The sequence below is a fragment of the Drosophila biarmipes genome, chromosome 2L (assembly GCF_025231255.1).
Source record: "Drosophila biarmipes strain raj3 chromosome 2L, RU_DBia_V1.1, whole genome shotgun sequence".
Classification (NCBI taxonomy): Eukaryota; Metazoa; Arthropoda; class Insecta; order Diptera; family Drosophilidae; genus Drosophila; species Drosophila biarmipes.
In genome coordinates this window covers 12,760,074-12,782,917 of record NC_066612.1, presented here as the reverse complement: position 1 = coordinate 12,782,917, position 22,844 = coordinate 12,760,074, and the positions used below count along the sequence as shown (strand labels likewise).

Sequence of the window (22,844 nt, the reverse complement as noted above, 5' to 3'; positions counted from 1 at the left end):
ACAGCTCTGTTAAGATGCATCGAAATCGGGCAGCATGAGAGGCCGCTGCCTGCCTGACCTCAGCGCCGTTGGAAATCGCTGGAAAACAGCGCCACTGTGACGAAAAGGTTTGACTAAAAAAACATATCTACTGAAAAAATCCGGCTGGCGAAAAAAGGGTTTGAGAAGCAAGCCTAAGGCCAGGTACATTTTGACCTCTTTTGGCTAGGGATGCGAATCTATTCCGGTGAGTTTCCTTTCATTTTCGGGCGATCATCTATATTAGGCGATTGCCTTATTTGGCCTTATTGATCATTATGATGTGTCAAATACGTTGCTTTTAACAACAGCAGCTTCCGTCCGCAGCCATCACTGGCGCTCTAAAATGTTAGATTCCGCGATTTTCTAACAGCGCTGTTAAGATGCTTCAAAATAACAGCGGCAGAGGAAGCAAAATAGAGATGGTACCGAGGCTTCAAAAACATGCGCCATACTTATTAGATTCCAGCTAAAAATTACGGCTTCGTTCGTAAACCAATAATGTTTCACTTAAAAAGTTGTAGGGAAGGCTGACGAATTGCTAAATACACAATAAAACTCTACGCAGATGTACAATAATTGCAAAGAAATTTAAGTGCACACTTAAAAATGTCTAATTCAGTACTAGACCTAAAGTGAACAAATGAAGTTGTGTAATTTATTTTTAGCCCTGCTGAAACACATAAAATTATATTGGGTCTTGCTTATTTTAGTCAATTTACAATTTAGTCAACTCACAAACAAAATGGTACTGTTCACGTGACGTAACGTGACTCCCCCAACCTAATATAAAAATATCCATATTTTGATTGTAAATAAAAATTTTCATCGTAAATTTTTAAGATCCCAAAAAAGGAAATTTTTGGTGCTAAAATGTATATTTTTGTTGCTTTATTTTTATTATAACATCAATGCTGTTATTTGTATTGCAACAATTTTTTTAAATTCGGGCACACTGTTTTGTTTGTCATCCACTTTCTGATCCGCGTCTGTGCAACAAACAACACTTTAATAGTTTAAAACAATAATTGTAAAACAAATTCATACAGTATTAGAGTCTGTATTTAAAGTGATAAAGAACTGAACAATTTAGCGATTTTTCAGCAGCTTCGAGTGTCAGAAGTTTACGATACTATATATTTCAAAACCAAAGTTCAGTTTTTTGATATATACGGAAGTTTTTAAAACTTGTACGTTTCAAACTTGGCACTCTAGTGACGATCGCACCTACAGGCAAAAAAAAGTTCTGATATAAACTTTTGTGACGGAAATGAGTAATACGACTTATTAAATACATTTAATTATTTTTTTTTTCATTCGGCACGCTGCTATTTAATATGCTTGTTTTTAGCTGTACAATGTAAAATAATTATTAAAATGCTGGTTAGCTAGTTTTTCGAAAAGTGGTAGTTTCTTATATTGAGCTGTTTTACATCGAATTTTTACTTTTACTTTGTTAACTTTTACATTTTCACTACTCTTTCTCCAACACCATTTGATTTTGTCTTGGTATGCCATTCTTTTAGTTTTTGCGATACCTTTCGATTGATGTATCACTCGAAACAATCGGATGATTACTGTAGATTTTCATTTCTTCGTGGATACATAGTAGTCGCCTTCTCACACTCTTTTGGTGCGCTTCGTCACTACGTAGACTACCGTCCACAGTGATTATACGAGCGTCACGATAGACTTTCCAGAAATTCCCAAATGTTGTCGTCATGCTTATGCTGATAACATTGTTCATATACGAAAAATGGCACTGCGTAGAACTTGTTTAGAGTAAACTATAAGGCCCAAATTTCAATTCACAAATGGAGTCACATCAGTAAGGTCTCATAACCATAACAAAATATTTGTCCTTTTTATACCCTTACAGAGGGTATAATGATTTCAGTCAGAAGCTTGCAACGCAGTCAAGGAGACGCTTCCGAGCCAATAAAGCATATTGTATCTGCAAGGGTATACAAACTTCGGCTTGCAGAAGATAACTTCCTTTCTTGTTTATATTTTATTTGACACTAATTATACCTGCAATTTTCATTTGCAGCCAAACGCGAAGTAAATTAAACAAATTAAATTCATAACATCATTAATAATGGACGAGAAGGGGGAGTTCATGCTCAACAACTACTGTGTCTTTGAGATTATCGATTACATTATTGCCAATTGCAAGGCCAAACTTAAAAGTGTGGACGACAGATTTTGTTGTTGGAGTACCAAAGAGGACGCTGATTATGATGATTTAATTAACTTTGCGCTGGCCCATGAATTTTTCATGAAATTGCTGGAAGAGCGTCACAAAAGTCTTTACGATTATCTTGAGGTGGCAATTGTGCGCAGGATAACGATGCTGCTCATAGATCATCGAATCAATAAGGAATCAGAAGCAGAAAGTGAACTTTTCTGGAAATCATTCATACAATCTGTCAATGAACGAAGTCCTTTTAATGTGGCACTGTTTTTCGATCGAGATTCCGCAAAAATTTGTACACACAGTAAGTGCACTGGAAAAACCAAAAATAAATGAAAATTAAAAACAAGAAAAGAAGTTAAATTCCGCAAGCCGAAGTTCGTTTACCCTTGCAGTTATAAGACATAATGTAACACCATGTTCTATTTTTAGGATTTTATGCTAGCTTCAGTGATTATGAAAAAAGAGGTAAGTGCACTGGAGAAACCAAGCCTAAATGAAAATGAATACGTTATTTAAAAAACTAGAAACGTTAACTTCCGCAAGCCGAAGTTTGTATACCCTTGCAGTTATAGGACATAGTCAACGTTGTAACACCATGTGAAATTTATAGGGATCGTTGCTAGCTTCGGTGATATTAAAAAAATATATATTTCAATATTTCTCTGACAGTTTCTTTGACAATTTAATTCGAAATTCTTAAAAATTTAAGAAATTATATTCCCTATATTATAAAATAATATGCTCTAATTTGTTTCACATTATTTTCCCACCAATTTTCCGATCGTTTCTATGACAGCTATATGATATTGTCGTCTGATTCTGATAAAATTAAATTCGAAATTTAAAACCAATTAAAAGGTTATATGTTAAAAAACACCAAAGATATAATATAAAAAATTTCTTTTTTTTTCATTGTTCATATGGGACTTATGTACCACCTGCAAAAGAATGAAGATTCCTGTGAAAGTTTCAGACCGATAGCTTTAAAACTTTAAAGAGACCAGATTGCGTAGAAACGGACGGAAGCCGGAAATGACTAGATCGACTCGTCTAGTGATGCTTATAAAGAATATGTATTCTTTATGAGGTCGGAAACGTCTCCTTCACTGCGTTGCAAACCTCTGACTGAAATTACTATACCCTCTGCTACATTTTTGTTCATACGTAGTATTTCCCATCCGAGAAAAAAAAAAACAGCCATAAATAGCTCAATTTTCTATTCCAATAACTTGTGAAGTACTGAAGCTACAGTCTTGTGTTATACGTCGATTTGTCTAAAAAACACAGTATAAAAAGTATGGTCCAAAGTGTTTTTTTTCTTATCCTTTTTTCTTGTTTCCCAAAAACGGCTCTAACGATTGCAAATAAATTGCTAAGGTGTATAGCTCCTAAAATTCCTCAACTCTTGACATAAAAAAAATACCCGTGTAAAAATTATGGGTCAACAAAAATGGCCACATTTACCAGTTCAGAGCATCTTACACTGTATGAGCATTGACCTTTTTTTGTGAGTATCCAAACTCTATTTTAAGGTTCTGGAAATTAAAGATGATGTTAAGCAGCTTAAGGAAGGAACTTTGATTCTACTACTTTTGGAAAAACCATTTTGTACACCCGTAACTTGTGAACTACTAAAGCTACAGGCTTGTGCTTTATGTCGTTGGAAAGGTATTTTGAAATAAATACTTTCTAATTACTATCGTTTAAACTTTAAAGATTATTACCAAAAGTTTTCCTGTTCCAATGTTTTATAAACTTTTTTTCTTTTTTCTCAAAAGGGGCTTTAACGATTTCGAGCTAAGCCTTAAAATGTATACCGACCCACAGGTTTTAAAGTTATCGGGCTGAAACTTTCTCAAAAGTCCTCATTGTATTACAGGTAGTGTATACGTCGGAAGCAGCCGGAATAAAAATGTAACATGTTGTTACTAACGTTGATTATTTCTTATAACTGGAAGGGTATCTAAACTTGGGCTTCCCGAAGATAACTTCCTTTCTTGTTTATAATCAACATACTGACCATTTAAAATTGTGTTGTAGGTGAATCACCTAGCTATATGAAAACCGAGGTGTTAAGGTTAGACGTCAACATTACTTCACAAGCGTTGGCTTACATATGTCACACTAACCAAAACTTGACACAGTTGACCTTCGATAGCATAGAAGTCCTTGGAAGCATTTCCGATATCATACCCCAATGCTCCAATCTCAAGGAACTGCGCTTAAAGCTAAAGACTGGAGCCGATCCAGGCCAATATGCACCTCTTGCAAAGTTGCCCAATTTAGGCGATGTTTGGATTAAAGGCTTGTACGAAAGTGGTTTGGAATCGATATTTTTTAATGATTTCATGCAGTGGAACAGGCCCACGAGTATGAAACCTTTGACGTTGACCATCGAGGACAAGCTTACTAGATTAACTCCGCCGGTTTTGATTGCGAATTTAGACACATTGCGAACTTTGTACGCTTGTAATTATGATGACTCTGGAATAATTATAACCGAGTACGAATTAACCGAAGTGCCGGATAGCAGCGAAGTAATTCGGGAATCTCTCGAAACCATAACAATAGGTCATAATATAAAAATCAAATTCGATGGAAAAGCAGAAAAGCTTGAGCTAAATATATATTCAGATTCGGACACAAGTGAACTGTCTACTTTAGCAAAACTGAACAATATAAGTCGGTTGATCATACAAAATATGTGCCGACGAAGTGATTATCCTGAATCACTGGCAAACTTCCTACGATCTATGGCCACGAAGAAGTCCTTAAGATATTGCGAAATAAATTATGGAAACTTACATGCAATAGAGTGCGCAGAACTTGCCAAAATGGAATCGCTTCGTTATCTGAGTTGCCATTTGTCAAAGTGGAAACTTTTAGAGTTTGCAAGTCAATTACCTAACCTGCAACATGCTGTGATCAATGTCCGTGAGCCTGTCAATTCCGATACTTCAAAGATGGTTTTTAAATTGCTATCAACATGCCAGGTGCAATCTTCCATATACTCTCCCGGCTCCGTAATTAACTTTATAAAAAATAAAAAGTTGTTGGAGGTTCTTTTCTACGGTGGACGCCCTAAGGCCAATATTCCTGCATCCCTTGCACAACTTGATGGCGTCAAGACCCTCCAAATCGAAAGTTGTCCGGATATTGAATCCCTAAGAGTCTTTTTAAGAGCATGCGAGGGAAATTGTTGTAAGATTGAAGAATTTAATTTTCTTTATGGTGAATCAATCAGTTTTAAGGATATCTCCCATGTGGCTGAGATCCAATCCATCAAAAAACTAAAATTAAACGTTTCAGATACAACGGGCATTGAGAAATTGGCAGACCTCAGCAAGCTTGAAGAGTTGGAAATATATGAGTATGCGATAGGAAACCTTTCCGACCTTTTTACGAAACTAGCTGATAAGAATAAAATTCAATTTATGGGTTGCAAAAATCTCAACACCAATGAGGTGTTAAAAGTTTCCCGAATAGGGTCATTGAAGAAACTGAAGTGCCATATTTCAGACCCAGAAGATATAGATTCGTTGTCAGAGCTGGCTAACTCGAGTATTGAAGAATTCATTTTCACAGAGCCACAATCAAGCCGGTCTCTTCAAAATATGTTTGACTCCTTTTCAACAAACAATAGAAGTACTCTTCAGCATCTGAACGTGCACAAACTTGACATCACTGGAAATGCAGAACTTATGGAGATTAAAGGCCTGAAAAGGTCTTTTGAAGCTACTACTTCTACTGAGAAATTCTGGAACGTTTTGGATCTTAAATCCGTGCTCACTCTTCAGAAACTAGAAATTGGTACTGAGATTGGCGTCAGCGAGTGCCAATATTTGGTTCAACTTAAAATGTTGGAGTCCTTGAAATGTCGCTTGCGCGATGAGCAGGGCACACAAGTTTTGGCAAATATACAAAATCTTAAAGAACTAACCTGTGAATCGAAAGGGTCGCTGAGTGAGCTTTATCGGGAATTTGGTCAAATACAAGAGTCAAAACTACGAGAACTGCATACAACAATTACATGTTCTGATGAAATCAGTGAAATATCGAAAATAAAACCTTTAAAAATGCTAACTATAGACATTAGAAGCGTGCGGAAAAGCTTATCAAATCTTAAGCACTTAAGTGAACTTGAGTCTTTACATATTAAAGAATATTTTTCGTTTTATTCTGAAATAGACCAAAACAGTGTTTTGCCTGTATTTGAAACATGTACAAAGCTAGTTTGCGTTACTTTGGAGTTCTTAAATACAAAAGAAGTGGATCCAAGTTTTGTAAGCCAAGTAAACGAAGCTCTAAAATGTGTAAGAGATTCGGCCACTCAGAGGCCTTTGGAACTTTGCCTAAATAATATAAGCTTTTTCCCAAAATTTGATGTAAGTAAGAGTATAATAATACAACAATATTTAAAATTCTTCTTGTTTGGATTTACAGATAGGAGCCGTTGTTGATGCGGCTTACTTGACCGTCTTCTATACTTATGGAACATCTGAGTTTGACGTTGAAGAAGAGTTCTTTTCAAATGCTCCAAAGTCTGACGACAGCGACTTTTAAAAAAATTAAAGCTTTATTACAAACACATTTTTTGATTGTTTATATATTCCATATATTTTGCATATATTTGTTGCTTTTTTATAGTTTACACAATAAAAATCATAATGCGTCTCAACAAAAACAATTATTCGCGTTACTTATCGGATAGATTTCAAAGACAAAGTTCATGGTTTCGTGTAAATTTGCTTTTGGAATTAGTTTCCCAAATTATACTTGCTTGGTTTCATTTTTCGCTCCTCTCATTTGTAGGTTATTTGTATTTCAGAAATCGATTAGAAAATAAAATAGTCATAATTATTTCCGACAGATCCGGATGGGGATCGAGAATTCTACGTCGCTTCTACACATATGTACATTGAATGCGGCATGCAAATTCTTTTCGTGAGTCAGCAACACATAGATGCTGTGGTTTCTGCGTTTGGTTAAACTTATAAACTAATTCATTAACGTACACTTTAGGTAAAATTATTTAAAGCAACTTAGACATAAGGTTAAGAGTTCCCTCTTTTTTGTTTATTTCGCGGTGTGCTTGTTGTAGAGTGTTTAAACTTAAAATCGTATATCGATCATAATTTAGTTAAATTCCATTATGGGGATGAAATGTGAAGCGAGAGTCACGGTAGCGGTCACGGTAACAGTAACAGTTCACGAGTGCGACTAACGAACGAGTAACGGTTTTGCAAACCTCAAACTTTGCTACATGTGTTACTTGGGTGTTTTGTGATTACTATCATAATATATCAATATCGATCTCTGTGTGATGCTTTGTGATTGATCGCGTTCTACTTAGGTTCGAGTTGGGATGGGTTCCGGAATTGGTTTGGGCTTTACGATTTAGGGTTAGGGGTGGGGTGTTATTCTTGCGTTAAATATGCTTAAAGACTTATATTATATATTTGGTGTACTTTTTTGAGTTTTGTGTTCTGTTTTCAATTTGCTGTTTTATCGCTTTGTTTAGTTTAGTTTGTAACTGTTTGCTTGTAGTGTATATAATAACTTGTCCATGCGCATGCCGGCTGCAACCTGTCCGATCTCCGGGGATCTACAACTACAGCTACATAAACTAAATATAATACAGTTTTTGTTTTTGTTTGGGGCTCCTGGGGGCTACGCCAACTGTCTGCTATTCAACTCTCCGAACGACTCGTCGATCCCCTTCTCCAAAGTGTTATACACGGCACAGTGGTTACTCCTTCTCCCGCCTTCCTTCCCCATCCAATCTGCCATCAAGGGCTTGCGTTTAACGCTTAGATGGGCGATATGGAGAGTGGTGCTGAAGCCGTATCGGGCATGTATTCCTTGAGGAGATCCCGCAGTCGCAGGATCTCCCTGCCAGCAGCCGCTAGATCGCCTTGCAGGGACAGTTCCCGCTCCCTAAGTCGCTTGATGTCGCGCTGACAGGTCTGTAAAGTAAAAATTCTCGAGTTAGTATACGTCATATCCGAGTTTTGAAAGAGGAAACCACTAGGTCGAACTAGAGATCATAAATGACCATCATGTTTGCACCAAAAAGCTTCTCCGTTTCGAATACGTACCACATTCTGCCTGAGAAGATCCAGCTTGTCGCACTTCAACCGCGTGACCTCCTGGCGAAGGTTCTCGATCTTCACGATCGTCTCGTTGCTGGGCGAGCTGCCCATCATGGTGGACTGGACGCCATCCAGGCACAGGGAGCACGCCTTGGTGGTGGCCTCCGCCGAACTCATGCTCTCCAGCCCGGTATCACTGTCTATGTAGGTGGCGCCGCCATCCAGGTGGGCCATCATCGGGTCCAGATCCACGCTGTTCAGGCTGGAGTCGTCGCTCGTCTCCGACATGGTAGCCACTGCAACCACTCCGTTTTGGGCGGCACTCACTGCTGCCGCTACCACGCCCACTCCGGATCCATTTTGGGGCAGGAGTCCGCCGTTGGAGTTGCTATTGTTGTTGTTCGCCTGGCGGGAGGTGATGTCCGGGGAGGAGGAGGTGGACTCGTTCGAGGACTTGGACTTGGATGAGGACTTTGAGGCCGTGCGGCTGCAGGTCTATTGGAAAAGAGAACAAAGTTAGCTGAGGGCCTCTCATCGAATAATGCTGATAAAACTTACATTTAGATTGGGTGTCTGCATTTCGGGATGCGCCTCCTTCTTGGAACTCAGTGTGCCCAGCTTGGTGTTCACACTGAACTTGTCCGTTTGTCCCGGCCCATGACCGTTTCCGGTGTCCACGCTCTGGGAACGCACCCGCATGATCAGAGCCTTTTTCACCGTGTCGATGAAGCGGGAGCCGGCATTTCCGCCGCCGCCACTTTCCGTCTTGGGGGTGTCGGGTGTGGGACTTCCGGCCGACGTCTGGGAAAGATCGGTGCCCAGGAAGTCGCGAGTCTTCTCCCGCAACTCCTCGCACAAGTTCTGCAGCAGCGATGTCCTGGTGCGCAGCTCTAGCTTCGCAAACTTTTCGGCCTTGTAGCACGCATTCTCCGCATTGATCAGCTTGGTCAGGATGAACTCCTTGAACTCCTGACCCTTGCGGAAAACAGCGGGACTGGGCAGAGTGGGTCCAAAGAAGGGCACATCGTCCCTGGCCGTAACGCTGACCTTATAGCGGGTGTGTGGGGTGTTCGGTTCGATGGGCTGGACCACAATGAAAGCGTGCAGAAAGTGACTGGCGATCATGTCGGGTGAGAAGGGAGTGTTGGTCTCCTGGAAAACGATGGCCACAATGTCGTTGCCAATGTGTCGCTTCCTCTGGAGCTGCTGCGGATCGCCCTCGGTGTGGGGTAGCAAAGTGGACACATGGAACATGATTTCGCGCTCCTTGAAGACCTCATAGACCGCCGTATCGCCCGTATGACCGTTCTGAATGTCCAGTCCACCGCGATAGCCCTTGTGATCCTTCAGCCGTATCCGCTGGCCCAGGACATCCAGGAACTCATCGAACGCCGGCGATGTCTGCTGATTGCCGAAGAGTTCCTCCTCCGTGGTCTGGCCATATCTTTGGTAGAGCACTCCAAACTTGAAGTGCGAAACGAGCACATGCTCGTCGTAAACGCTGATCAGGTTCGAGGCCTTGGGGCATAGAATCGGCATAAAGTGCTCCACCGTGATATTTTCGTTCAGTGTATGCGCCATTTTGGCCGGACTTGGCTGGGGCATCAGACAGGAAACTGGTAGCAACTCGTGCATCGTGCCAGTTCGCAATCGCATCAGGATTCTCATGTGCTCCTGGTTGGCCACATTTTCCGATTTGATGGAAAGGAGAATCGGACCCAACTGCTCGTCCTGTCCAATCAGATTCGAGTGCTCCCTGGCGGCGTAGAAGCGCCGATAGCACTTGGCCGTGTCATCCGTCTCGAACTTGGCCATCCAGGTGGTCTGCGGCAGCAGGGGATTTCCCCTCGCATCGTAGGCGCACTCGTGCTCGGTGCCATCCATCCAGTAGCCGCCGTGCAGGGGCAGCAGGATCATGGGGTACGGGGCCGACTTGGCCAGCGCCTCCTCCAGCAGTCTCTGCGAGGCGGGAATGGCCGAGACGATCGACGAGTTGGAGCTCACCGACGACTGAGACTGGTAGTGGTGTCCGTTGGACAGCAGCTGGCACCCGGAGGCGCTGACCACGCCGCTCAGCTGGGGGGAGGCGGGCGTGGAGCTGCAGGCGGAGCCCGAGACTGTGGAGCTGCTCGAGTGGTTCATCGAGTGGCGCAGTGTCGCCCGCGATCCCGAGTGCTGCAGCCCACCGTTGTGCGGATGGGCGTGGCTGTCGTGGGGCGAGTGCGGCTGGGGCACACGCTCCTCACTCGTGTTACTGCCGCGGTGGTGGTTCTGCAAGAAGAAACAAATGGTAAGTTAGTTTCATTCGTATTAAGAGTTCACAGAAAAAGTAAGTCATATTTCATGGTTATAGAGCTCCAAGTTAATATCCATCATCTCTTGTTTGGTCAAAGCTGGCTTAGAATCGAGTGTTTAAAGCATGTTTTGAGCGATTGTATTTTCACATCAATTTAAAGACTTAACTTTTAAAGTCTAATCCAACGCCATGCTAAGCCCTGAAATACAGACATTGCAGGGTAGTCCTGGGCGGAAATAAATATAATCTTCCCCAGCCATTCTCAGCGAATGCGAAACTCTAACTCGATTGTTCAGCGGGATAGTGTGTCAGAGATCCATGTGTGGCACCCGCCACACAACTGGGTGTGTGGGTGGGTGCCACAGAGGAGCCTCCCACACGCCGACGGGCGGAATTAGAGGCTCTGCAGCACGGCTGCATTATAATTTCATGCAATTATCGTCGGAGAGACCCCCTCAGTGCCTCAGCCCCCGCCCCTTCCCGTGCTCCGTGCTATGCAAATGCCCCGGCCTCGAGCCATGTGGATGGATTGGATAATGGCAGAGTGGTGGTGGTGCAGTTGGTTCGGTGGGTAGAGTGGTGCAGAGACTGTCGATGCCTTTGCAATTTTGTTGGCACAAACTATTTGCCAAAGCGCCCAACAAATATGGCAGTGGGTGGAATGGGCGTGGTCGTGGATTACGTGATGGATTCGCCGAGAGGGAAACTTCCATTGGACTGCTTTGAATTTTTGATAACATTAAGCCAACATTTTCATTTGACATGAAAGGGGGCCACCTCCTTGTGCTCCCCTTTCCGAGGTTCCATTTCCTTTTCAATTCCTGGCGCCACTCGAAGCCTTTGTCTGGTCCAACCCCACCCGTTTAACCCCTGGCCCGCCTCGCCCTTACCCCATGCCTCCTAAACAAGCAAGCATATTAAAAAGTTTTCTTTTATTTGCAAACAGTTTTTCCATTTCTGGGATTCTTTTGTTGCACTTTAGGGCGAGCTGGCCTGCAGCCAAATGTGGCACGTACCCAAAGGGGTTCGAGTTCGGGTTCATCGATAGTTCGTGCCGTGATTTAATAGTCTGCCGGCTGCCAATTGCCAACTGCAGCTGATGGCTGGAAATAATGAGCCAAAGGAAGTGGGGAAAAACGGGTGAAAAATGGGAAGGTCCACCCCACATGATAGATGGAAATAATGAGGCAAGGAACTACAGTTTGGCAAGCGCTGCTGGCTCGGTCACCGCCTCTCACTTCTGCAATCGATTGAAGGTTAACCGATTCGATTATTCAAATTCGCGTTGTGTGCCATTCAAGCCGAGTTTCCAGTTAGCTGACTGCACCGCTAATGAATTGCATTGTCAGTCATTTGGGTGCATACCCAATGGATTTTGACATCCATCGCTCAAGTATACGTATCTGTATCTGTTTGTCTAGCTATCTGTATCTGTATCGTGTGAACCAAACTACGGTTTAAAACAAAATATGCAAATGCAGTTTCGTTTCCTACTGTGACTCCCTTTTTGCCGGCAGATACAAAACGAATGTGGCAATTGAGGAAAATTAATAAATTTTGTTTGTAACCCTAGACGTTGATGGTCGGGGGAATTAAATGGAAACTGGAGCTATGGGATAGTTATTGCAGTAGATATTGCTTATAGAGCCGGTCACGTCACACGCTTAGTTGGCTTCATTTGCTGAGGGCGGTTGCCCTTTTAATGCTTGCCCAAATGGGAAGTGGGGAAATTGGTAAACGGCTGGGAGGGAGGGGAAAACCCCTCCCCGAAAATAGATAGTTAGTTGGATAAGCTGTCTGTGTGGTTGGGTCAACGAAAGAAGTCATCGGACAAGTGACTCATCTAATAGGGAAAATGCTAGCCCCCATCTCCAACCGCCTTTGTTTTCCCATCAGTTAATTTGTCAAGATTTCCACTTTGGCAATTGGTTTTGGTTTCAGTTTTGGTTTGTTCTATGGGATCTAATTAGGAAACCATTTGTGCGGAGGCTGCCAGAGAAGTATTAAGCACAAGCTACTGCCAGACAACTACACGAAACCGGAAAATGCCAAAGTTAAATGTAATAAAGTGGAAAGCATGACGAATGTAGAACTTGTGCAGAACAAGAAACTCGCTTCTGACAAATGATCATTCCGCTTCCCGCCGAACAATAATGACAATCATAACGCCGATGATGATGTTTATGTGCCGATTCCGAGGAACTTAAGCGGATTACATTCAGCGGGTACGAGCACACGAGCCACAAGATGTGGAAAAGTGTTACGAGCTCAGAAAAAACATATATAGAACGCTGAAATAAACTACAGCCATATGGCAACCTGAAGGGGGGCACAAAGTACACAGAGAATTAAAATTTGATATAATAATGTTATTTCTGAAATCTGAAATCTTCTATAAAATGAAGATAGAGAAAAGGGACAAGCAATGAGAAGCTGTCGATTTCTGAATGTCATGTTAAAGTTAACGTTAGTTATCTGACAGATAAAATAAACAATAGGTAAGTAAAATTACTTTTCTTAATGTGAATTATTACATTACCACGTTATTTTCGAAACAACAACTTAAGTTACGGACAAAAGTTAGTATTACATTGAGAATTTGGAACTTCTTTTTTGAATTCTTCCTTTTTTATCTCAATTTAAGTATGTTTTTTCCCCTGTAGACCGGCATCATTTCGAGGTTAATGGGGTAGTGGCAAGTGAAGAGGGACTTGCCCCTGGCAGAGCCATCTCCTGCATTGAACAACCGATTTGCATACGACGAAGGGCAGCCGTCCCTCTGTTGGACACCTCCATATGTGCAAAAAAGAGAATAAATCCTGCGACGTTGCCAAAGTCAACAAGGCTTCCTTGTTGTTGGTATTGTTGCTGCTCAAGTGCAGGCGGGCGTCATTAAAAATGTGCATTTTGTATTTTCAACGCCCTCGTCGTTCTCACACCCTAAAAAACCGAAATGAAAACAGAGTATCACAAAAGCACAGGAAGTGGGACCCCCAAAAGAGGGTTAAAAAACCAAAGGAAAAGGTTAAAGGGAAGGATGTGAGTCAACGCTTTCCAAACTGTTAATATTGTAATGTTATTCCCCCTTTATTGCCCTCCTGAATATCTTATGCAGTCCACATTGCTCAGCTCAGAAAGTGTGACACATACGAGTTCCCCAAGTGATTGATATATGTGTGTTGTCTACGCACGTGAGACAAATGTGGGGAGAACAGGAGATATATGTGCATAAGTATGGCGACAAATCCCAATCCCCCAGAGCAGCCCACTCCCCCAACTCATGATTTATTCCCGTCTCCAGGGGTGATGCAAAAAGAAACACAAGCCAAACTCGGGATTGAAGTGCTTAAATCAAAATCCCATACATCACAAATGTCACAAGTCACGAGTGAGTGTCAAACTGTGTATGGGCTCAGAAGAAGGATTTTAGATTGGTGGATACGGAAATCCCAGCCACACAAGTTTGACCTATGGTGCAGGCAATACTGTGAACTCATAAAGAAAATAATTACCATTTCTTTAATTTTAACTCGTAATTAAGAAGATATCCGAATAGAGAATACCAAGGTAGTTACTCACAATCTCAGAGAACTAGCATAGATCAAACGTTTTTATTTTCTTTTAGCAGAACTTTTATTAAAACCGCTACAGTCTTAAAAACAAAAAAGCCTAATGGGTTCAGCTCCAGCTGCGACTCACTTCAGAAGCCTCTGAAAGCTGATCTTTCAACTTAAAATTCTCCACACGTTTGAGTGGATCGAGCTGAGCACGATTGTTATGTTTGAAACGCTTTCACAAACCTAATTAACATATAGCCATAGTCTTTCTTATCGCTTTACGGTGAGCAGAACAAAATAAGTGTTAAAATGGGTTATAAAAAGAACTTCACATATCATAAAGTGATATATACAATTCCTAGAAGTTTTATCGAATGCAATTGGAATGAGATCATGTGGCGAGTGTCTAAATGAGTGTACAAAGTGAGCTCACACACGGTTTGGAGGCGTTATTGTTTGGCCAAAATCGCTTTGGCAACTGGTTCATTGATATTCGTGTTTTGTTCAACGATTATTGAACACCAAACACGGCCTAAATAAGGCAATCATTGGCTGTTGTTGCTACAGTTTGGCGACATTTTCATTAGCGGAACCAAAGGCAAAAACGTAAAATTGTATAGCAGAAAGCGAAAGGCAGCCAAAATTGGTTTCATGGTTTTCCGTAAATTATGCAAGCTACCTGATTGATTTTTAAGATGCACTAATTAATAAAAAATCACATACATTATTTTGCGGTTTCGTTGGCGTCTTTAAAATAGCCTTTTAATTGCATCTCGGGGCTCGAGTTTCGAGTTGCATGTGAAGTCTCGGTGACCCAATTTGTGCGCAGTGAACCCAACACCCGCTTCGAGTTTTACCATTACCCGAGTACACATGCAGCATAAAATTAGCTGCGACAGTTCCAAGTTCCAAGTCAGAATCAAAAGGGCCAAGAGAAGCCAAAGCCAGAGCCACTTCATTCCCACACGCCCACGGGAAGCAATTTCCCCCGATCCGAGGTAACTCGAAAAGTATGAGGAGCATGACTTCATGTCACGGCTTTATGAGCAGCGGAAAAAAAGATGGGGAGAGGTTGTGGGGGTTGCCGTAATAAGATATTCTGCAATTCACACACAGCGGGGTAAAGCTGTACTGGAAATAATAAGCGCAGTAGTGACATTAACTCATTTTTGTAATATGCAAAAAGGTATGCAAAGAATAATCTTTTAAAAAATAAAATAGAAAGAGAATATATTTATCCAATTTTTTAATGGATACAAACAAGCTTTTGAAATCGAAATAATATTTACTACATCTACTATTTCAATGGATCAAAATGTACAGTCCCTCCAAAACAGTGAATCACTAAGCAAGAGAGCCTCATTGGTACAGTCCCCCCAAAACATTTTTCCACGGCTTTCTTCGACTTTCGTGAGCTTGCCCAACCTTCTTCTCCCATTTAACCCTTCTGCGCATGCGCATTGAAGCTGCTCCGTTTCCACTCGAATAACCCCGAGTTTGTGTAACTTTGCACATTTAAATTACAAACAGCTGACAAAAGTTTTGCCGCCAGAGCAAGTCCAAAGTGGTTGCCCAAGCAAAAGGCACTGCATTTTTTTGGTGTAAAGTTAAGTCTTCCCCCTGTGTTTTTGTTATTATTTTCCTCCGCTTGGCTTGGCTTTTCTCATAAAATAATTGCTCGTGTGATCGAGACTCGTTGCCTTTCAACTTGAGTTACCAACTCCTCCCCGTCGCGAGACTTGAGAAGTTCTTCTGTCTCACGAGAATTTCGGCAGCCAAGCGTGAAACATAAAAGCGTATGCATAGTACAACCTGATGATGTTCTTGGCGTACCCTTCCTAGAATCTTCTCAAATGCTATAAATTACCGGGGCCCCAAAGTTGTACGCCCATTTGGCTTCCGAGGAAGTTTTCTGCATGTTTTCAAGCAGTTGTCAAAGCTTCAAAACAGGGAACACGATATAAATGTTTCCTGGCCGTAATTAGTGGGAAAATTGCCAGTTATCCAAGCGAGTTGGTAAACTCGATTCCCTTCCTCATATCAAATATTGATTAAACAAGCCGAAACTGGAGCATAGCTCTGCACACAGAGGCATACCCGTATATGCTCGAGAATGTGGGCAACGCATTGTTTACTTGGCCAAAACATGCGACCAACGAGGTTAACAAATTGGACGTGCATATTGAATTATTGAAGGCAGCTTCGATTGCTGGTGGTTCAAAATGTCAGCTGCAGTTGGCAAAGCGGCAGGGAGAAGAGAAGGAACGAGTTGAAAGGCTTTTCATGGGGGAAAAGGAAAATGGACAGGGCTGTCATTTCAACAGGGCGCAGGAAAAGTTTTAATAACGAAGTTTGAAATCTAATTATTTACCATGGGGCGCATAAAAGTTTCTGAAATGATAGCTGGAGCCTGTCAAAAAATTGTATTTAATTGGAATATATAATGTTTAGCTTTGGTTTTTAGTTCCATTTTTTACTGTGCACTAATCCCCACTGTAGATTGAGCCAATCTCGACTTACTTCTGGTCTATTTGTCAGCGAGTTTCTGAATGATTTATGGCAAATGCAGCTATATGGGCCCCCTGACATTTCTCTGCTTGATTTTTGCTCGCAAAAAAGTTGCCTGACCACCCGCAGATGCGTTGGCGTTTTTTTGGCATCGCCAACATTCACTTTTTCTTGGCATATCTGTATCTACATATGCATATGTGTATCTTTTGGTTTATTTTTTCTGCTTTTTTGGGAGGGGAATACTGCCCATAAACTGGGTCAGCGCATGTCGCCAACCCGATTTAACACTCGCCCATCGTTAATCTTCATTCATTTGCATGTGTTTCACTGCATTCGCTGTTCATTATTCATTTTTTAATTTTTCAGGGGCTCACAGCAGCCCGGCTCTCAAACTGTAAATGCATCCAATAAGTGGCAATTGCCGCAAATTGCTTCCTCAGCGGCTGTTTCTGCTGCTGCGGCAGTTTTTACTTATTTATAGCAAATCTTTGACGCCAAGTGAGTGCCCACAAGTGCATTTCCCAACCCCTCTTGACCCCTTGCTACCCCGCTTATGAGTCCAATCCCATTTGCCGCTCGTCTGCCAACATTCGTTGACTTATTTATGATCGCACACGAGACTCGCCGGGGTTATCTTTCGCCTTTGTTTTTGGTTTTCTTTTGGAATGAAAATTAAGCAGCAGACGCCAGATGGAAATCAGCGAAAGGCCCATAAAACTATTCTCAGTACGCGACTCCGTTGATTGTTTACACTGAAAGAGCTCAAGCGACTTAATGGCTGAGTGAGGAGTAATGGAAAAGCCTGAATCATCTGGTATTTCACTTGCAGCATATAAAACTCAAACTGCAATTGCAGATGAATATTTTAAGAGTGTCTTATTTTCAAAATCGTTAAAGTTGAGAAAGCCAGAGTAGAGTTTAAAACATAAGTAATTATTCCCCCATGAATAAAAATTTGAATTAAATATTTTTGGGATTATTTTATATTTATTTGTTATTATAATTTAAGCTCCCTTGATTTCTTTCTGCTCATTGCCAATTCAATCACCTCGCTTTTTTGTTTTACAACGTGTCTGGCATAGCTCACAAGTCGAATACAAAACTCCAGCCACTGCAGTCTGGCATATAAATCAATAAATTAGCAGCCCATAAACTTAATAAGCCAGATAAATAACAAAACCACTGGCACAGCGAAAAGTGATGCACGCAATGCAGTCGAAAGGTACAAAATAAAAAGTGTGAAGAGCGTAAAGGCTGGACAATCCACTTTCGTAATCAATCATTGACATCCTGCAGAGTGCATTTCGTAGTTGGGGATTCATTGGCCAATTGCATGTTGGGCGCCAATTAAAAAAAAATCCGAAATGGCCAACGGCGGCTAGAAAAAAAAGCTATGGGGAGTCATGCAAGCGGCTAAATTGGCCGCAAAGTGAAATGCAAAACGAAAATAAAAGCCAGGCCTCAAAACCCAGAGTTGAGCAATGATCGGTAACAATAAACAAAAAAAGAAAAACGAGCAATGACCATTGGTCAGCAGATTCGAGTGCGGTATTGGCCAAATCCAAATCCACATCCAAATCCATGTATGCAATGCATTTAACACTTTCAACACAGCCACAGTCGCTTTGGTGATTCATCTGGCATCAGGTTTTGGTTTTTGTTTATGCCTGGTTTATTTATTTACCTTTTTTTTGGGTGCGTTACAGTTTGTCAGCCACTGTGAAACTTTCTTTTTACGAAATATTTATGAAGAAATTCACACAGCGAGAAACGCGGAGAAGGGGGCGGGTTAAGTGAACTAACTCGCTGTGGTGGTGGGCGTGTTAACCATTTTTAGAGCCCTTTCCCAGCTCATTGCCCGGGGGCAACGGGATTTCGGTCTCTGCCTAATGAATTCATCTTTTCCTCTTTATTTTTTAACACACAACATTGCGAGCAATTTCATTTAGAAACTTTCTTTCCCAGCAGCACCACCGCCATCATCATCATCTGGCAGACAAAAAACCGGAACAAAATCTCGGAATTATCTGGAGGGCACATCATCTGTGTGTGTCTCTCTTTATTGTTATCATTATTTCATTATTATTTATTTTTAAGTTTTTCTCTAGTTTGACACGCACGCGACGCTGGTGTCTAAAACCTTGGTTAAGTCTTTGGGTTATTTGTTTCTTTCCCGTCTTAGCCGAATTCGAATTGATTTGGTTTCTTTGTTTTGCCGGGCAAAGAGAACCAGAAAACAACGAGTCTCCACAGCTGAAATTCAATTAACAAAAGCCATAAAAAAGTGACGGAAAAACAAATGAGATTTAATTATTAATTGAACTAGAGTCAAGGTTTCTCTCCGCCGCCGAGTAATTTACATACAGAGGCAGCGAGATATATCTTTTGTTTATATGGCGAATGAGGCCAAGTGGGCTGATCCGTCGGATGATTATGATTTTTGGCAGCAAATCAATCTGAGGCGTGTGGACAACGCAAGAAGTGCGGGTGTCTGATGGCAGATGGATGTTTGTTTTTCAAAGGGGGAAATGCTCTTGAGAGTTGTGTAAACACGAGAACAAGGTTGAAGTTTGGTTTGGGATATTTTGTAGCCGAAGAAGACCATGATATATCATTCAATTTGGAAGTAATTAAAGTGCTGCCAGCAGTGGTAAGAGGTGTTTCAAAGGAATTAAGATATATTTTGTCATGACATTCCTTTGTGGTGTTCTATTCATAATACGAGTTATTTGCGTATGATAAAAATCAGAAAAGCATTAATAAAACCTTTATGATAGTCATATAAATCATTTCAAACTTTATTTACCTTCTATATTACTGTGCATTCGCACCCTGGCAAATAATTTCCTAGCACACCTCCGCATTTGTCTCACTTTAGTCATCGGTTCATTGAACCAGATAAAGTAAAACCTACGGCAATGCGACAATCCCATTTGTCATCTCTGGCTGTCGGATGCCTCTGGGGTAAACCCGGTGACCAGGTCGCCGACCAATCTGCCAGATCCTCGCCCTTTTACCATCTTCTGTGACAGTTTAGAAGGCGTTGGGAAAAGCAAGAACAGAAAAAAGCGAAGTGAAATGAACTTTTTCGCACTTGATGGCCATTAATTTCTTATGTGTTGGCTTGTTTATTTTTTTATTTCTTTGTGGCGTGCCCCGAGTTCATATGGCTGCCTTTTTTTTTACCGTTTTAACTGTTGTGAACTCTGACATGGATTTCGGGGCTCGCGTGACCCGAGACATGAGGAGGGCACTCATATGTGGCATTAAAAGTATTGCAAACGTCCAATAAAGCTAATGGCCAAAGCCCTCGATCTCGGTGTGCGAAAAAAAAGCACCAAACGTGTTTGCTTGAGCCGCATGAAAATGTCAAACGACTGATCCGCTTATGAGAAGCCTTGGTTATGAACATATCTCGTATCTGTGTATCTCTATCTGCAATGCTCGAGTGAGCTTTATCAGCTGTGTTATTTTTCGATTTCTGTGTCAGCTAATTTCCATGGCATTGTTGGCTGGAATAACATATAACAAACAGCGAATAACATTTACATGGGCACACTGAACAAACGCTTTTCACACACCTATAGCACACCGTCAGATTTTCAGCTTTTCTTGCCAGCGAAAGTTGGCAATACAATGCTTTTCCGGCGTGCCAGAGGAAAAAGAGATAGCCATAGATTGACAGCTGGCAGCAGAGGGAGATGGCTACACGCAAAGAAAATATGGATCTTAACCAGTTTTAGTCCCAATTAAAAAATCATTTTATAACGAGGAAAAATGATCTGCCGTTCTATGGGCAAATATATTAGCGAAAAAGAGTTTCTATTGGAGGAGTAGCAGTAGGAACTATTACAAGGCTGTTGCGAGTGTTTTCAAAGTGCTTTGGCATAAATTAAGCCTAAGGTCGTTGCTTGGCCTGCTGGAAAACAACAGTTAGACAGTCGAACGGCACAAAAGCAGTTAAGAACACAATGCCAACACATAATTTACACATCACACACAAGAGCTAATCGCTCGTAGATCTCCTCGGATGGGCTATAAAAACCAGATGGAATCGATGGATCAAGGTGGGAAACGCGCTCTCATATCACTCCCAGTTCGCCAGCTCTCCCTTGTTCCTCCTCTTTTCCTGTTGGCATGCTAATGGTCTTCGATCTCGAGTCACTTTATTTAAACACGCCCCATTCATAAATAATTTGCTGCTAACTCTTATATTTCTTGGCCAGTAATTTTCCTTTTCGCCCTCTTCCTCAGCAGCTCAATCAATGTAAACAATGTTTTCCGCTTGTCATTTTTCCACCAAAGTTGTTGGCTTTTTGAGGGGCACAAAAACTGAAAGTTGAGCTGGCCAAACCAGCCAACTGGTTTGTTGGCTTTTAGAAAGAAAAAAACTGGCTAAACAAAGCTCGGCATTTGTTTTAAGCCAGTTCCCCACTCTGCTTAAGGTAAGCCAATAACCAACTGCCTACTGACTCTCGAAGCTCGAATTAGAGGCTTTGTTTTAATCCAAACACTCACTCAATGCAATGCAACTCTAGAAGGTCTCGGCGAGTTCTATGGAAAATTCTGCCCATCAGGGTATCAAATGATCAAAGTGTGCAAAAAGTAAGCCAAGGCGAAGAGCTTTAAGCTGACGAATAATGAATGTAACTCGAGTTGCTGCAACAAATCAGTCAAGAACATAACAAGATGGTTTGAGAAAACGAAGAATCTCTGCGTAGATCTAATAGTTGCCATAAAGTAACTATTAATTAGCAGGCTGTATGGGGAAGCTCGTAAACTGATGGTAAAAATTAAAAGTTTATGAAAACAAATATATATATATATTTTAAATCAATGATATTGTATTTGATTTGAGTGGAAAATGATATATTGGTTCCATAAAATCGAAGAGTTTTAAGGAACTGTATTTTGGCTGAGGCTTATGTTTCCCTTACTAAGCACCCAAAAACCCAATTATTCTCACTCTCTTCGCCAACTTGACCCTAATTTGCCTAAACCCCATTTCGATGATTGTCCCGCTTTTGGCCAGAAGCATTTTCGATAATGGCCAGAATCGGCTGTGGGAACGCAAAACTTTTTTAGGGCTACAATTACAATTATCAACAGCTAGAAACGCCATTTAATTAGGCTAAGAAGGTTTTTATTTGCCTTGGCACATTATTAACCCATTAGTGGCTCATAGCGCTTAGGTCACCGCAATTAGCCAAGTTGAGGGAGGTGTTTGGGGGACTTATTTGCCTGTGGAAATAATTTGATTACCAGTGAGTGCAGCGATGACCTCAGCGTGTAATGGAAAACAAATTAAAACGGCTTTTATTTTTCTTTCGCATTATTTACCTGACTTTGCACCTGTTCCGTGGAAACGCGTGCCAAGTGAAAGGGAGAGAGAAACGTAAAACGCCAAAGAGGTTTGACCGCAAAGTATAAAATTTCAAATTGGCAGCTGCCGCCAGCAGCTGACACCTGAATTTAGGCCACCAAAAAAGGCAATAATTAATAATAAAAAAAAGAAATAAATAAACCGAAAAAACCAAAGCCAATGTAGAGAAGCAGAGGAAACCAAAAAAAGAGAAATAAATCCATTTGTGCCGGAAGTTCCAGCGAAACTGAGAACGAAGCGAAACCGCAGGAAAGCCGAAAGGCGAGCATAATGCATCCTTCCGTCTTGGTTTCCTTTCGACTTCCTCTCCAAGTCCCCGCTGCTGCTCTTCCTGTCCAGCTGACAGGGATGATTGAGCTCACCGCGTTTCCCTTACACAGTGAGAAAAACTTTAAGTTCTAAAAAATATATAACAAGCGAATCAAGATTTCTGGCCAAGTTTTAACTACTTATACCGAATGTTGAAAAAAATACTTTTTAGTATATTTTACTTCAATAAAATGCATTCGGTTTTTATTCTTTAAATGCAAATGTGTAATATTTCTCTCAGTGCACGTTTGGCCCGTCATTGGTTCCCGGCATGACGTCAACAAACTCATTTTCTGGGTCACTCCCCGACACAGACAACAAAAGTTTTATTGACATTTTAGTCCATCGAACATGGGGAGGGCAACCCTGCAGCCAGAGTTGTGCCACAATCGTATTAATGATTGGTTATGTTTCCCCATCCCCACGAGCCCTTACATTTATTTACCCACCCCCCACGATGACAGTGTGTGTTTATAAGCGG

The 22,844-nt window shown here is 41.4% G+C and overlaps 2 protein-coding genes across 11 annotated transcripts in view; one reads left to right on the top strand and one right to left on the bottom strand.

Moving 5' to 3' along the window:
• The first annotated feature begins 19 nt into the window (after positions 1-19).
• Positions 20-6,902, top strand: LOC108033627 (uncharacterized). Of its 5 annotated transcripts, none has more exons than XM_017108029.3 (5): positions 20-107; positions 2,069-2,516; positions 2,645-2,680; positions 4,256-6,600; positions 6,659-6,902. In XM_017108029.3, exons 2-5 carry the CDS (start codon positions 2,117-2,119, stop codon positions 6,776-6,778), a joined length of 2,901 nt encoding a protein of 966 aa, XP_016963518.1. In that variant the 5' UTR covers positions 20-107; positions 2,069-2,116; the 3' UTR covers positions 6,779-6,902. The 5 variants fall into 5 exon arrangements, with proteins under 5 accessions (XP_016963518.1, XP_043950222.1, XP_016963517.1 ...); XM_017108028.3 differs by having other exon boundaries at positions 32-226; XM_044094287.2 differs by lacking the exon at positions 2,069-2,516 and having other exon boundaries at positions 28-107.
• Positions 6,903-7,264: 362 nt separating this feature from the next.
• The window catches only part of LOC108033628 (rap1 GTPase-activating protein 1), an 84,370-nt gene continuing 68,790 nt past the window's right edge, over positions 7,265-22,844 (bottom strand). For all 6 annotated transcript variants that reach the window (XM_044094288.2, XM_050885511.1, XM_017108031.3 and 3 more), the window contains 3 exons: positions 8,866-10,578; positions 8,314-8,802; positions 7,265-8,181 (listed from right to left, as the gene is read on the bottom strand). In XM_044094288.2, the coding sequence (XP_043950223.1) occupies positions 8,026-8,181; positions 8,314-8,802; positions 8,866-10,578 (2,358 nt within the window). In that variant the 3' untranslated portion in view covers positions 7,265-8,025. The remainder of the gene's footprint in view (positions 8,182-8,313; positions 8,803-8,865; positions 10,579-22,844) is intronic.